Raw genomic sequence first — 13,905 nt, forward strand, 5'->3', positions numbered from 1 at the left:
ATCAGGCTGATCCTGCCACGATTTATTCCCCCGGTTCAAATCACGGACAAACAGGATCCCACAGCTGTTTATGTTTTTGAACCCATTTTGCACAGAGAGGCATTTTTTGAAAAATGTATTGATGCAATGTTGAATATTATTACACAGGAAAAAACAACTACATGTAAAATAATCCCACCGTGACGCCTCTGCCTTTGTAAATGGAGGGACAGTAACTGTGTGTAAAACCTGCAGACAGTCAGATTAACAGTATTTTGTCTCTATCTGCCATTCTGCAATTCATCTCATGTAAACAATAACGTGCACACAGCGTGACATGAAAAAGGCACATACCTTTGACGTTGCGTGACGAACAAAAATGGAGTTAAAAGTTAAAAAATCTCAGTTTTCGGTGATTTGAAACGCCATTTACGTGTGGACGAAAAGCCCAAACGCATAGAAACAGCTGCGTTTTCAAAAATGACCGTGTAGGTGTGGACATAGCGTAAAAGAGTTAGTATGTGAAATCGGACCAGAGTCGAGATGTGAAATAAACCGCAATGGAGTTTGAAAGCAAAATATGAGTCTGTGTGGTGGGAGGATGTATTTGCGTGTTGGGGGGGCGAACATTTTTCTTCTAAAACAAAGGGGGGCCCAGCAAAAACAGTTTGGGAACCACTGCTCTAAGCTGAAAAAAACATATAATGCAGAAATGAAACACAGTGGCTGAATGGAGCCGTGGTTAGCACAGCTGCTTCACAGGATGAATGTTTCTGGTTTGAAAACAACTTGGGGCTCTTTGTTAGCATGTTCTGTACCCGTGGGGGTTCTTTCACATATTAATAATAATCTGGTGACTTCAGCTTTACTGTTACTTCACAGATTTACAAATTTAAAAAGTGGATCAAAAACTTCCAAAAATAAATAAACATATATTTTAGATATGTGCAAAATGCAATAAATTACTAAATAAAAGAGCATATGTCTGGGATAAGAATAATTATAAACCTAAATGAGATTATGACAATTTACTTGAAAGACAGTGTATTTTAAACAAACCCATGATCTCCTAAATCATCTTTTGTTTGTCAATACTTGTTCAGAATGGAGAGTCCTGGGATGCCGGCAACTGCACCACAGCTACGTGCATTAATGGGAAGATTATAACGATGCCAACAGTCTGTCCTACTATGCAGCAGCCCATCTGCACCAATGGACGCAGTGCTGCTAAGATCTCTGATGATGACGGATGCTGCCCTCACTATGAATGTCGATGTAAGCTTAATAATGTATATTATAAATACACACCAAAATATACACTGTACTTATGGTGTATATAAATACACACTATGAAATCTGTCTCTTTGATATACTGCAGATAATCTTGTGTCAGAGCCTTGAGGCTTGTAAATACATGAAAAGCCACCACTGATCAATGGCCATGAATACCCTTCATGTTGTTGCTAGTTATTTAGGCTGTTATTGTCTATCGTCTTTTTGTGGCATATTTATTGTTGTGAGTGGGCATGTGTCCATATAGTGAAGTTTTTACATTACTGTGCAATACTCTGTTTTATCTACAGCACTTTGGCCAACCTTGTATTAAATGTTCTTTATAAATAAAATTAGATCAGCCTGCATTCTGACTGTTTAGGCAGATCTATGGTCTTTTGTTAACTTATGACGCTTGTCTATTTTTCCTGTTCCAGTTATTACTTGACATTTCTATACATGATTCTTTTCACCCTGCAGGTGTGTGCAGTGTCTGGTGTGGATCCCACTACTTAACATTTGATGGAGAATCCTACAATTTCAATGAGAATTGCTCTTACTACCTGGTCAAAGAGATTATTGCTAAATATAACCTGACTGTTGTAGTTAACCGTGATTGTGATCCATCAAGCAGTACATTCTGTCCCAAGGTTCTTACTGTTACATATAAATCTTTCAAAGTGGTTTTGACTCAGCTGATGTCTTCAGGAATACCAACTAATGTGGTAAGCAATAATTCAATTTGACCAAGCGAAAGCTGATCTAATGGTTAATCTTTTAAATGAGTATGATGCTTGTTTCGCACTATTTTTTAATGTAAATTGTGTTGTTACCTACAGGTGTTTGTCAATCAGCAAAAGATCTATCCTGCCTATAGCAATTCTGTCCTGCGCATTACTAGCACAGATATAATCACCACATTGGAGTTACAAGACATCAGTGCAAAAATAGTCTATTCAGGCTCTTCATTCAGCATTGACCTTCCCTACTCCCTCTTTGAAGGAAACACAGAGGGACAATGTGGTGAGTTAGAGAATACTTCTCCCAATCTTTAACCCAGGTCTAAACAATGACCATTAATAAGCCAAATATTAATAATAGAAAAGATTCCTCGGCCACTTGCAATCAAATTTAACTCTAATCCAATATCCAATCTAGAAGGTGAGACAGCCTCAGCACACTTTGGTTAATAATAATAATAATGGACTGCATTTATATAGCGCTTTTCAACGCCCTCAAAGCACTTTACAGTTCCACTATTCACTCTCGCATTCACACACTGGTGGAGGCAGCTACGGTTGTAGCCACAGCTGCCCTGGGACAGACTGACAGAGGCGAGGCTGCCGTATCGCGCCCTCTGGCCTTAGTTGAACTAAGTCTGGAACTAAGCTTCAGTTTCAGACCAATACCAATTCTCTGGTATACTGAAGCCCGTTATAGCTATAGTTTTGTAATTCCTGCTGCATATCATTAAACTCCTCACCTCTTTTTACTGCAGTTCCAGCTGAGAGTCATGATTTTTTTTTAACTTCTCACATCCAACTAATCCCAAATACCTAGGAGAAATTAAAAATGCAACACAAACAAAGTTATATACTTTTAAAAAAAAGTTTTAGAAACCCCAATTTTTCCAGTTTTTTATTGCAATTCATGTCGTTCGGGTCCAATGAATTGCTTGAAATGGTACAAAGGTAAGTGGTGAACTGCCAGAGGTTAAAAAAACGTAAGGTTACTCAAAACTGAAAAATGATGTACATTTCAGAATTATCCAAAAAGGCCCTTTTCAGGGAACAGAACATGAGTTAACAATTTAAAGCTGTTCTGCAAAGCTGGTGCTACTAATTCCTACAGGTGTTCCAACTTTTCTGGAATGCTTACAACCCCCTCTGTCTGCATAAAAGCAGTGTTGGAATACACTGTGGTACGAAACCCTCGTCAGCATCAGTTGAACAATATTGTACTGCAGAAAGTAGTGTGTTGCTACAAAAAATGCAATTAACAATGGAAGAGACAGACCATCTTAACACTAAAAAGGTTAGGTCTTATCTACAGAGAAATTAGGAAGAATGTCAAGGTGTCAGTGAGTACAGTGTCCTTCACCATCAAAAGGCACTCAGAAACAAACTCTGGCAGGAAGAGGTCTGGCAGACCCAAAGCCACAAATGAATCAGAGTTTCGGAGAGTTAACAGCTTGTGTGATCGGCGGCTCGCAGGACAACAGCTTCAAACACAGCCTAATAGTGGTCGTGGTAAGGAAGTCCCAGTTTCAACTGTGAAGAGAAGACTTTGAGCTTGCAGCAAGAAAGCCATCGCTAAGATGCCAGAATAAGACAAAGAGGCTTGTCTGGGCCATTAAAAACTGCTGTTGGACTACTGAAGACTGGAAGAAGGTATTTTGGACTGATGAATCCAAATTTGAAATCTTTGGTTCATCATGCAGGATCTTTGTATGCTGTTGAGCATACACCACAGTCTCCAGACTTAAACCCCATCGAGCTGGTTTGGGATGAACTGGACAGAAGAGACAAAGCAAAGCAACCTAGCAGTGCCTCATTTATGGGAACTTCTGCAACAGATATGGGAAGAACTTTCTGAACAATATTTGATTTCTATTGTAGAAAGAGTGCCACAGGGGTGTCCAGCTGTTCTGACTGGACAAAGTCAAAAGTTTAGTACATTTTGGTCATTTTGTACTATGCTTTAATTTCAGAGTGCAGTGAGACATTAAACTGCATAATTTTCAATAAAAAACTGGAAAAATTGGGGTGTTCTAAAACGTTTGATCTGTAGTGGGTGTAAAACATTTTGATTGCCGCTAAAAATTATGTTTCTTCTGAAATGTTAACTAATTTCCCATTTAAAGAAATATCTGTACATGTCTTGAACAAACTGTAAATTTAATTAGAGTGAAGCTTAGATAAGAAAAAGAAGTATGTAAGTATGCAGGTATGCCTACATAACTTTGATATTGATCATATAATAAGTTTCTTTCTTAGGCTATTGCTCAGGCTTCATTCTGCTCCTTTTCCTTTACTAGGTACCTGTGACAACTCCCAGAGCAATGAATGCCGTTCTCCAAATGGCCAGGTGGGAAGTTGCTCAGACACTGCAGGCGAGTGGCAGGTCCCACATACACCCTGTGTTATCCCCACAACCCCACCAACACCCAGAACCACATCAAAGCCCACCACACCACCTGTTGGTGAACCTACTGTCTGTGATCTACTAACTACCAGGTAAAGAGAACCACAAACTGTTCAGCAAACTCGTTATACTTTTCATTTTGGTAGATAGAAAAATGTACTTATTCTGCACATGTAGAACAGAATGATTTGGGGAATGTGGTATAATGGTATTTTCTTTCCAGTTTGATTGTCAAGTTGACAGCCTGTGAAGGAGCGCTGCAAATATCCTAAATCAATAGTATGTATCATAAAGTGGCAGAGCATACAGATGAAGACGAAACTGAGACAGTACTGAATGACTTAGCCAAGTTCTGTTCCTAGTAAACAGTTCTCCAGTCATCCATTCCAATCTGATCTATTAAATAGATACAATTTGTCTCAGAGTGACGCTGAAAAACTAGTTCATGCATTTATTACTTCCAGGCTGGACGACTGTAATTCATTATTATCAGGAAGTCCTAAAAACTCCCTGAAAAGCCTTCAGCTGATCCAAAATGCTGCAGCAAGAGTCCTGACAGGGACTAGAAAGAGAGAGCAGATTTCTCCTGTTTTGGCTTCCTGTTAAATCCAGAATTCAAAATCCTGCTCCTCACATACAAGGTCTTAAATAATCAGGCCCCATCTTATCTTAATGACCTTGTAGTACCATATCACCCTATTAGAGCACTTCGCTCTCGCTCTGCAGGCCTACTTGTTGTTCCTAGAGTATTTAAAAGTAGAATGGGAGGCAGAGCCTTCAGTTTTCAGGCCCCTCTTCTGTGGAACCAGCTTCCAGTTTGGATTCAGGAGACAGACACTATCTCTACTTTCAAGATTAGGCTTAAAACTTTCCTTTTTGCTAAAGCATATAGTTAGGGCTGGACCAGGTGACCCTGAATCCTCCCTTAGTTATGCTGCAATAGACGTAGGCTGCCGGGGGATTCCCATGATGCACTGTGTATTTCTTCTTCAGTCACCTTCCTCACTCTCTAAAAAAGTTCCCCAAATTCATTAATTCTAGATGAAATAACTCTTACCATATTTTGTTTCTGTGTGCACATAAAATAATGTCAGCATCAAAAATTAAACCAAGATATTTGGAAAATATTACTCTGTTTAACAGCATTAGGGAAATACTTATAAAAAATAAAAAGAAGAAAATTTAATGGGAGGAGCTTTTATAATCTATAACTGGTTATTGATATAACTGAAATTAACACAAAAAGGAAGGACATTTTCCTTTGTCCTGGTATTTCTTTGTCGTAACAGTGCTTCTTGCCAATAAATAAAGTTTAAGACTCTTCTCAAAACATATTTATTCACTGAAGCCTTTGTTTAAGGGGATTGACTCAATTTGTTTGAACATGTTTTATTTTATTTTAGTTATTTATTTCATTTTATCTTATTTTATCTTATTTTAATTTTATTTTTACTTTGCTTATGCTATTTGCATATGTACAGCACTTTGTGAACTCTGGTTTTATGTTAAAGTGCTTTATAAATATAGATGGTATGGTACAAATCATAATGTTTTAGAGCCTGTTTATTTCCCCTTAAATGGAGCCACTGAGTTTAGTGTATGCGCCCATGAAAAACTTGCCAAATCTTCTCTACAAATGCCTTACAGCAAACTCTATTGACTGGTTTTGAGCTTCTGGTTACCTTATTGGTGCTTGATCAAAAACAACTGTGAGCATGGACCCTGCTACAGTGGTTTGTAGAGGTTTAGTACCGTCTCCAAATTGAAGGCCAAGCTTTATAAAAAAATGTACCACATTTGTGGGCAGAGCAGCAGTCTGGGTGGTTGTAGCTCAGGAGGTAGAGCAGGTCAACTCCTAATTGAAAGTTAGGTGGTTTGATCCCTGACTCCTCCAGTCTCTATGCCAAATATCCTCGGGTAACATATTGACCTCAAGTTGCTCACTGATGCATCCATCAGATGCATGTGAATGTTAGATTGAAAACACTTAACACACATAGGAAGAAAAGTGCTTGTCTGGATGAGGGATGTTGTACATTATGAGGCACGAGTGCTTAGGTAGAGTAGACAAGCACTGTCCATTCCACTCACCAATTTTGTTTTTGTTTTGGTAAAAGCACTATCCAGTCCTTTTACCAAAAACCAAAACAAAGAAATAATTGACCGAACACTAGTTTCTTCACTTTTTGTACGAAGTTTATAAGCTAAGCGATAGCACTGAGACAAGTAACTGGCCTATTACATATATGGATGTTTTTAGTCATTATATGATGTATGAATGTTTGTACACATTTTGTGAATAATCATTTTCCTGATACACTCTGGCTTGTATGTCTCTTCTAGTTTATTTGCACCATGCCACAAAGTTGTACCTCCAGGACCATTTGTGACATCATGTGTCTTTGACACTTGCAATCTTGGCAAAAACAGCTGCTGCAGTCTGGAGGCTTATGCCACTGAATGTTCTAATGAAGGAATCTGTATTGATTGGAGAAATGCTACCAATGGGCTCTGTGGTGAGATATACATATTATATCCATACAGTTGATAGTGCATAACACTACGGTTTTTGCAGTTCTGAACAATGTGCTCTTAACATACTTCCATCTTTCAGAGCACAAGTGTCCAAGCAACAAAGTGTACATGCCCTGTGGTCCATCCGTAGAGCCTACATGCAATAACGGGTAGCGTAAACCATATCAGTGTGAAGAACTTTTGTTTGTTTAATGATCCTGATGAATTTAGTGATGTGTATTTTCTGGGGGGGATATGGAATATTTTGATAGTAGGATTAATTAAATATATATATATTTTTAATCAAGATTAGCCCAATCTCTATTTTTGATGGGCTAATTCATTTTCTCTCATCAGATACAACACGGCATACCAAACAGTGGCATCCAGTAACAACACTAAGGAAGGTTGTTTCTGTCCTCATGGTACCACATTATTCAACACAGTACATGACATATGTGTTGACACCTGTGGTAAGACGAGATTCTGCAGAACACTATTTTGCTGGGCTTTGAAATATTTTTCTCCCAAACATCACCTGCTACTGTCTGTGATTGCCTTTCAGCCTGTGTTGGACCTGATGGAAAACCCAAACAGGTGAGAACTCTGCTCTTATGTTCATGCCTTCTTAACAATGAATAAGATGTGTGAATCTGAATCGGTGTGTTTCTTTTAAACAGCTGGGCGAGACTTGGACAAGTGACTGTCAAACCTGTGTTTGTGACAAGGACTCCATGAGTGTCCAGTGTGAGCCTGTTCAGTGCCAGTCTGTACAAAGTCCTAACTGCAGCGAGCCTGGCCAGCAACTGGTCAACAATACAGTGAACTGCTGCACAACACAGTCATGTGGTCAGTTTTAGTGTCTTTGAACTAGCTTTAAACACTGTCTTGCAGTTGATATCACACAAATGGATGACTGACACTGATGAAAATTGCCTTTCCTGGGACTAGTACTGTCTTTATGCTCAATTTTCATCTCAAAGCGTTTTTGTTACAAGACTCTTTCAGTCGATCACAGACATTATTCACGCAGCACTTTCATCCATCCCTCTGTGCTTTCTGACATTTACACACACACTCCATTGGATGCATCAGCGGCAACTTAGGATACTTGAATACTCAAACTAGAAGAGTAAGGTATCAATCCAACAACCTTCTGGTTCGTGGACAACCCACTCCACCTTCTGAGCCTAATATGCCAGGTAACACCTGGAGGTAGTCTCATGCCTGGCACATTCATAACGTAGTTATTTAGCTTAATGGAAAATATGCACATTTGCATTTCTGTTTGCTTTTCAGAGACAGCTTAGTTCTGTGTGATTGAAATCTCCATCTCAGTCAGTGAATAATAATGAAAACGAAAACTCAAAATCACAGAAAAATCAAGATCGGTAGAGCTCGTGCCAATGTACTTATTGCTGTTCTTTGAAATCATCACATGGTTGTTTAGAAAAAAAAAGACTACATTCACATTAATCTTTGATTACAATGTTTTGGAACAAACATCAGATCTCAGGGATAACGATCACGCTGCTTTTCTCAACTGATATAGATGAATGTTCTAGGACTAAAAGCGTGTCATATTATTTGATGAAAATGGAGATTATCAACCTACATAGGGCTTAATTCAAAGACACCCCAAAAATCAAAGTGAAAAAAATATGTGGCAGGCTAGTCCATTTTGTAAAATTTCTTAGCAGCAACTCAAAATGATATTTAGTTGTTTGCACGGAGCCCATGTGCTTAAATCTGGCAATGTCAGATATACAGATGGTCTCCTGTGGGATCTCCTGGGGGACACCATGATGGGAAATGCCAAGCACTTAACGGTGCAGGGTAGTGGATCACCGACTGTGTCCTGAGGGACTCCTCCCAGGTCTGTATTAGGGTATAACTGAGTTCTTGGACAGTCTAAAGTGCAACCTGGTGGTGTTGGATGGACCAAAGCGTAATGTTGTAGAGGTGTTATATGGGACTTTGTCAGGTAATCCTGGAAGCCATTCAATGATATTAATTCCTTTATCCTTGAGGAACTATCTGCATCCACATGAGCCTGTTCATCGTTGTGCACCAGGGTCTGATAATAGATCCAAGGATTTCATCCCAATGCTAGTCCGGCAGTCCGGGTGTCATCACCCCCATAAGTCTTGAGTAGAAGATACCGGTCCTACTCGTGGGTTAAGGACCTTCTATGGCCCTGTCCAGCCCTTCCACTGTGCTGGAATACACAACCAACCTTCTGGCAATGGCACATATGAGTATGTGTGGACCTCACAGTACCAAGGTACTGTACTGAGGTCACAGTACTAAGGTCAATACAGGTCAATACAGTCCTTCACTCTCAGACTGCTGGCTTACTTGTTGTTCGTAAGATATTTAAAAGTTAAATGGAAGGCATACACTTTCATACACCACTTTACATTTAATCATTAGTTATTATTAATCTTTGGGTCTCTTGTACAGCTTGTGTTTGGTCCTGTCTTTCTCCTCTCACCCGCAGCTAGTCACAGCAGATATAAGCCCTTCCCTGAGGCTGGTTCTTCTTCCTGTTAAAAGGAAGTTTTTCCTCCCCACTGTCAGCAAAGCGCTTGCTCATAGGGGTTATCTGACTGTTGGGGTAAGACCTTGCAATATTGTAAAGTCTTACCCTTGCAACATAAAGTGCCCTGGGGCAACTGCTTTTGTGTTTTGGAGCTATATAAATAAAATGTAATTTCATTTCATTGAATTAAATTAAAAGAGAGCTTGGCTCAGCAAAGTCCCTTCCCAACTTGTACTAAATCATGTAAACAGTTGCTTTCCTGGTTCTTCAAGTTATTGTTATCAAATGGAAAGTTGTGCAAATCTTCATCATCACATTCTGACAAGTTCTCGTTCCTTTTGCAACAGAATGCAACGTAAACCTGTGTCCTCCTCCTCCCACGTGCTTGCTGGGCTTCCAACTGAGCATTACCAATGGCACCTGTTGTCTATCCTACAACTGTGGTATGTCACTCTAATCCATCAGCCTGTCCTATCTGCTGTTGAACACGATATAATAATCTGAAGAAACATACCTAATTATAATACTAAAGAATATTCTTCCTACTTGTGTGTTATAGCAAGAATGACCCTGATAAGGAAGTGAATGAATAAATGGATGGAGTCTAGTGCAATGTAAACTACAACAGATCATCAATGCATATGTGTGAATGTTAACTAAACCCATGTCTCTTTGTGTCTGCAGTTCCTAAAGGTGTATGTGTCTATAACATGACTGAATACAAGGTAAGCACACAGTTCAAATTCTGGAAACAAGAAGTGGTTTTCCCTAATACATCAAACAAGGCCCATCTGTTGTCCTGAATTATACACATCATCAAGTGCAGCATACTGCAGCATACTGCACTTGATGATGGATATGTATGTATGATTTACATCAGTATATTCAACTTTTTAAACTGTGCCTGACTGAAAACTGAATGAAGCCCAGCTGTAAAGTTACAACAGTGAAAATTGTGTGAAGCTCTTTCGCTGGAATGTATGTATTCAGATGGATGGTTAGGTCTTCATTTCAATCGCAGCTATTGGAAAACAAGTAAATCAGTTACATTTGTAGGCAAAACTTCACATGGAAGAGTGTCACAGCTGAACACACCAAGTAGCTTTAACGTGTATTCAGCCCTGCAGTTCAAAGTAAAAGGGTTCTAATGTGCAGGCAGAAATAAACAGCAGCACAGAGACCGCGTGAAGTGCTTATAGCTTGAGTTAATTTTACTGCACTTGGCGATGAAATCACCCGTCTCTCCTATTTGTTGGAAAAGTGTTTTATTTTAATGTCAATTTTTATGTTCTTTATAGATCTCTATTACTCACTTCACTGATACGATCTTTGATTGGACTAGGGAGTGCTCAGTTGACATGTAAAACACCCCCTTATATATGTTATCTTTGACTGGTGTTTTAGATTTTGTCAAGCCAGCTAACTCTCTCTGTGCTGAACTTTGTTTTATACTCATCATTACGATAAGGCTTAAAATAAATATAGAGGTATGAAATATTCCTTGAAGCAATTAATATAATATATAACATACAATTCTTTAGCCTGGTACCAAGATCCCAACACCAGACACACTATCAGAACCCCCGCTGGAAGCACCAGAAGCACAATCAATGGCAGAAAAAGCATCAGTAACAACAACAACACCATCAGGAGCTGGAGAAATATCAACAACGTCAGAGTCGTTTACGCCCGGGCCCTGCCAGGAATGTTACTGTGGCCCCGAAATGGATCCTGTCACCAAGCTGAACATCGTTATCTGCAAACCTGTCGTCTGCAACAAAAACTGTTCTGCTGTAAGCTCATTCACATGCTAACTCGCATGACACATTCATTACATCATAAAGAGGAATCATCGCCCCACACTTCACACCAGCAAGCCAGCCTGAGCAAATCGCAGTATAAGGTCCAGAACAATAGCACCAAAAACTAGAACCTTAGATGTGAATTGAAATGAACAGCTTTGTGAAACTTGGTTAAAAAAACTCCAAAACAAAACACTGAAGCAGAGCTATTCTTATTTTCTGCAATAGAAAATAATGTTCATTGCTGAAATGGTATTGCTATGTTACATTAAACACAACTGTAGCTTCAAATAATGAGGCCACATATGTATGCACACGCAATCCTTCAGACTTCTCTAAACAGCATTTCTGCTATTTGTTTTAGTAGTAACTCGCTATGATGTCACTGAGATTGGATATCACTAATATCACTCAGGTGCACAACGTTTACTGGGCACATAGAAACACCACCCGTCTGTTGTTCAAATGTTTTCTTAATGAGGTGGAGCCATCCAATAGAAAGTTGGCCTTTATACCTTTAAGGTGAGAGAAGAATTAAAAGTACGTTTCAGATAATGAATTAAATGTTATTAAGCACTGTGGATTTTGAAACGCTACTCTTTAAGAACTTTATGAAGGCATCATTAACAAATAAGTTAGCCTCTAAGTACATATGTGTTTAACTTATCCTTTATATACTGGCTTTCTTCTTTCATTTTGTTGTGCAAATAGTAATGATAAAACCTTTTGAGCCCTTTACTGATTTCTTAGGTTTTTACATACTTGTCACACTTAGATGTTTAAGGTAGTCAAATACGTTTTTAAATTAGATAAAAATAACTTAAGTAAATATTAAATACAGTTTTTAAATAATGAAAAGAAAAGAATGCCTGACTATGCTAAAAAGTCATTGGCCCTTCAACCTACTAACTGGCTGTGCCCCCTTAGCAACAACTGTATTCAAGCATTTGTGATAAGTGGTCCTTCACATGCAGATATGTTTTAATTCAGCCACAGTGAAGCATATTCCAGCATCCCCAGGTCTACACAAACACACACATACTTCTTTCCTTACAAAGCTCTCTCACTCTTCATATCTCACTCTTTCGCAGGGTTATGAATATCAGACCAAACCAGGAAAGTGTTGTGGAACATGTGTTCAGATGGACTGTATTTTCACCACACCTGACAACGTGACGGTGCATGTTATTGAGGTCAGTACTGCAGCCAACAGCGAATAAATGCTAGCATTAGAAGCACCACAGCAGGACTCCTTTCTTTTTCGTTCTTAAAAACTAATCAGCAATTTAGGACCTAAAAAACAAAAGCTTATAAATTCAAAGCCAAAAAAGTATTTTTGAAATGAGATGACACACAGGTGTGTTTTGAGCCAGAATTGGTATAGTTTCTTTGTGACAACTGTCTTGGTTATGACTTTCATGTTTTACAGGTCAACAGCTCTTACATACCTCCTAATGACAAATGTGTGCAATATACCTGTGAGAAGCTCAACGGACAGCTTGTTACCAAGGAAACCAAGGCTACTTGTCCTCCCTTTAACCCCTTGGACTGTGAACCTGTGAGTTTATTAGACTTTTACAGATCAGATTGGTGGATTTTGCATTTTACTGCTGAATATTTCACACAACATGAAATGTCTTCTTCCTCCAGGGCACTGAAACAACAGATGCCAGTGGGTGCTGCCCAACCTGTAAGCCATCAAACTAAATAACTAAATACATGTTAAGAACAAAGTTTAAAAATGTGCCTCACGTGAGTGTGCAACTGTTGTTATATGTTCCAGGCAATATAAGTCTGTGTAAGACCCAGAAGGAGCAGAGAATCCTTGAACTGAACAACTGCAAGAGCGCACAGCCAGTTAACATCACATATTGCGCTGGACACTGTGACAGTTTCTCCATGTGAGTCTATTATTTGAAATTTAACCGAGAGCGCCTTCATTTCCCTTAACTGGCTGCTACATGTTCACTGTTTTTATTGCATACCAAAGAATACACTATTATTTATCTGCTGTAGGCAAACTCATGAATAATGAATAAGAACTCAGGATTAGGCATTGTACAGAACATTCATATTTTTCTGTTGATTAGTTACTGTAACTAGTGCAGACTTCATTAACTGGTCTTTCTCTGTGTGTGTTCAGGTACTCTATGGAAGCCAACACAATGGTACACAATTGCGAGTGCTGCCAAGAAGCCACCACAAGTGTGGAGCAGGTGGAGCTTACCTGTGCTGATGGGTCTAAGCTGCAGCACAGCTACACCATGGTTCAGTCATGCCAGTGCAGCAAAACAGAATGCGTGGAAGGGACAACGCCCAAACCACAGCGCCGCAGGAGACGCTGATCATCAGTAACTTAAATGCTTTACAATGGCTCGACCACCTCGACACTGATTGTGCCTCATTTTCTTATCTCTGGTTAAACAAATGCTCCTTTTCTGTATCACAACATACCACTGTGATGTAAACTGTCTTTTCTTGGTGATGAACATTAAAGTCTTTCTGCAACATGAACATTTACACCAAGTCTTTGTGGGGATTGAACATAAAAGTTTGAAAAACACTTGTTTTTCAAAATAAAAAAATATGGAGGTTTAAGACTTTTTGATGACAAATTTGACATTGCGAAGGGAACAATCTTACAGAAATGTT

The 13,905-nt window shown here is 39.1% G+C and overlaps 1 protein-coding gene across 1 annotated transcript in view; it reads left to right on the top strand.

Moving 5' to 3' along the window:
* LOC120715296 (mucin-2-like) overlaps nt 1-13,762 on the top strand; it is a 40,881-nt gene extending 27,119 nt beyond the window's left edge. Inside the window, 17 exon segments of the mRNA XM_040002209.1 lie at nt 1,083-1,254; nt 1,732-1,976; nt 2,091-2,274; nt 4,289-4,487; nt 6,739-6,911; nt 7,010-7,079; nt 7,267-7,382; nt 7,475-7,506; nt 7,590-7,758; nt 9,799-9,894; nt 10,136-10,176; nt 10,993-11,244; nt 12,345-12,446; nt 12,683-12,811; nt 12,904-12,943; nt 13,037-13,154; nt 13,397-13,762. Of these exon segments, the coding sequence (XP_039858143.1) occupies nt 1,083-1,254; nt 1,732-1,976; nt 2,091-2,274; nt 4,289-4,487; nt 6,739-6,911; nt 7,010-7,079; nt 7,267-7,382; nt 7,475-7,506; nt 7,590-7,758; nt 9,799-9,894; nt 10,136-10,176; nt 10,993-11,244; nt 12,345-12,446; nt 12,683-12,811; nt 12,904-12,943; nt 13,037-13,154; nt 13,397-13,598 (2,340 nt within the window). The 3' untranslated portion in view covers nt 13,599-13,762.
* The last annotated feature ends 143 nt before the right edge of the window (nt 13,763-13,905 follow it).

Source organism: Simochromis diagramma, unplaced genomic scaffold, assembly GCF_900408965.1.
Source record: "Simochromis diagramma unplaced genomic scaffold, fSimDia1.1 OVJJ01000430.1, whole genome shotgun sequence".
NCBI lineage: Eukaryota > Metazoa > Chordata > Actinopteri > Cichliformes > Cichlidae > Simochromis > Simochromis diagramma.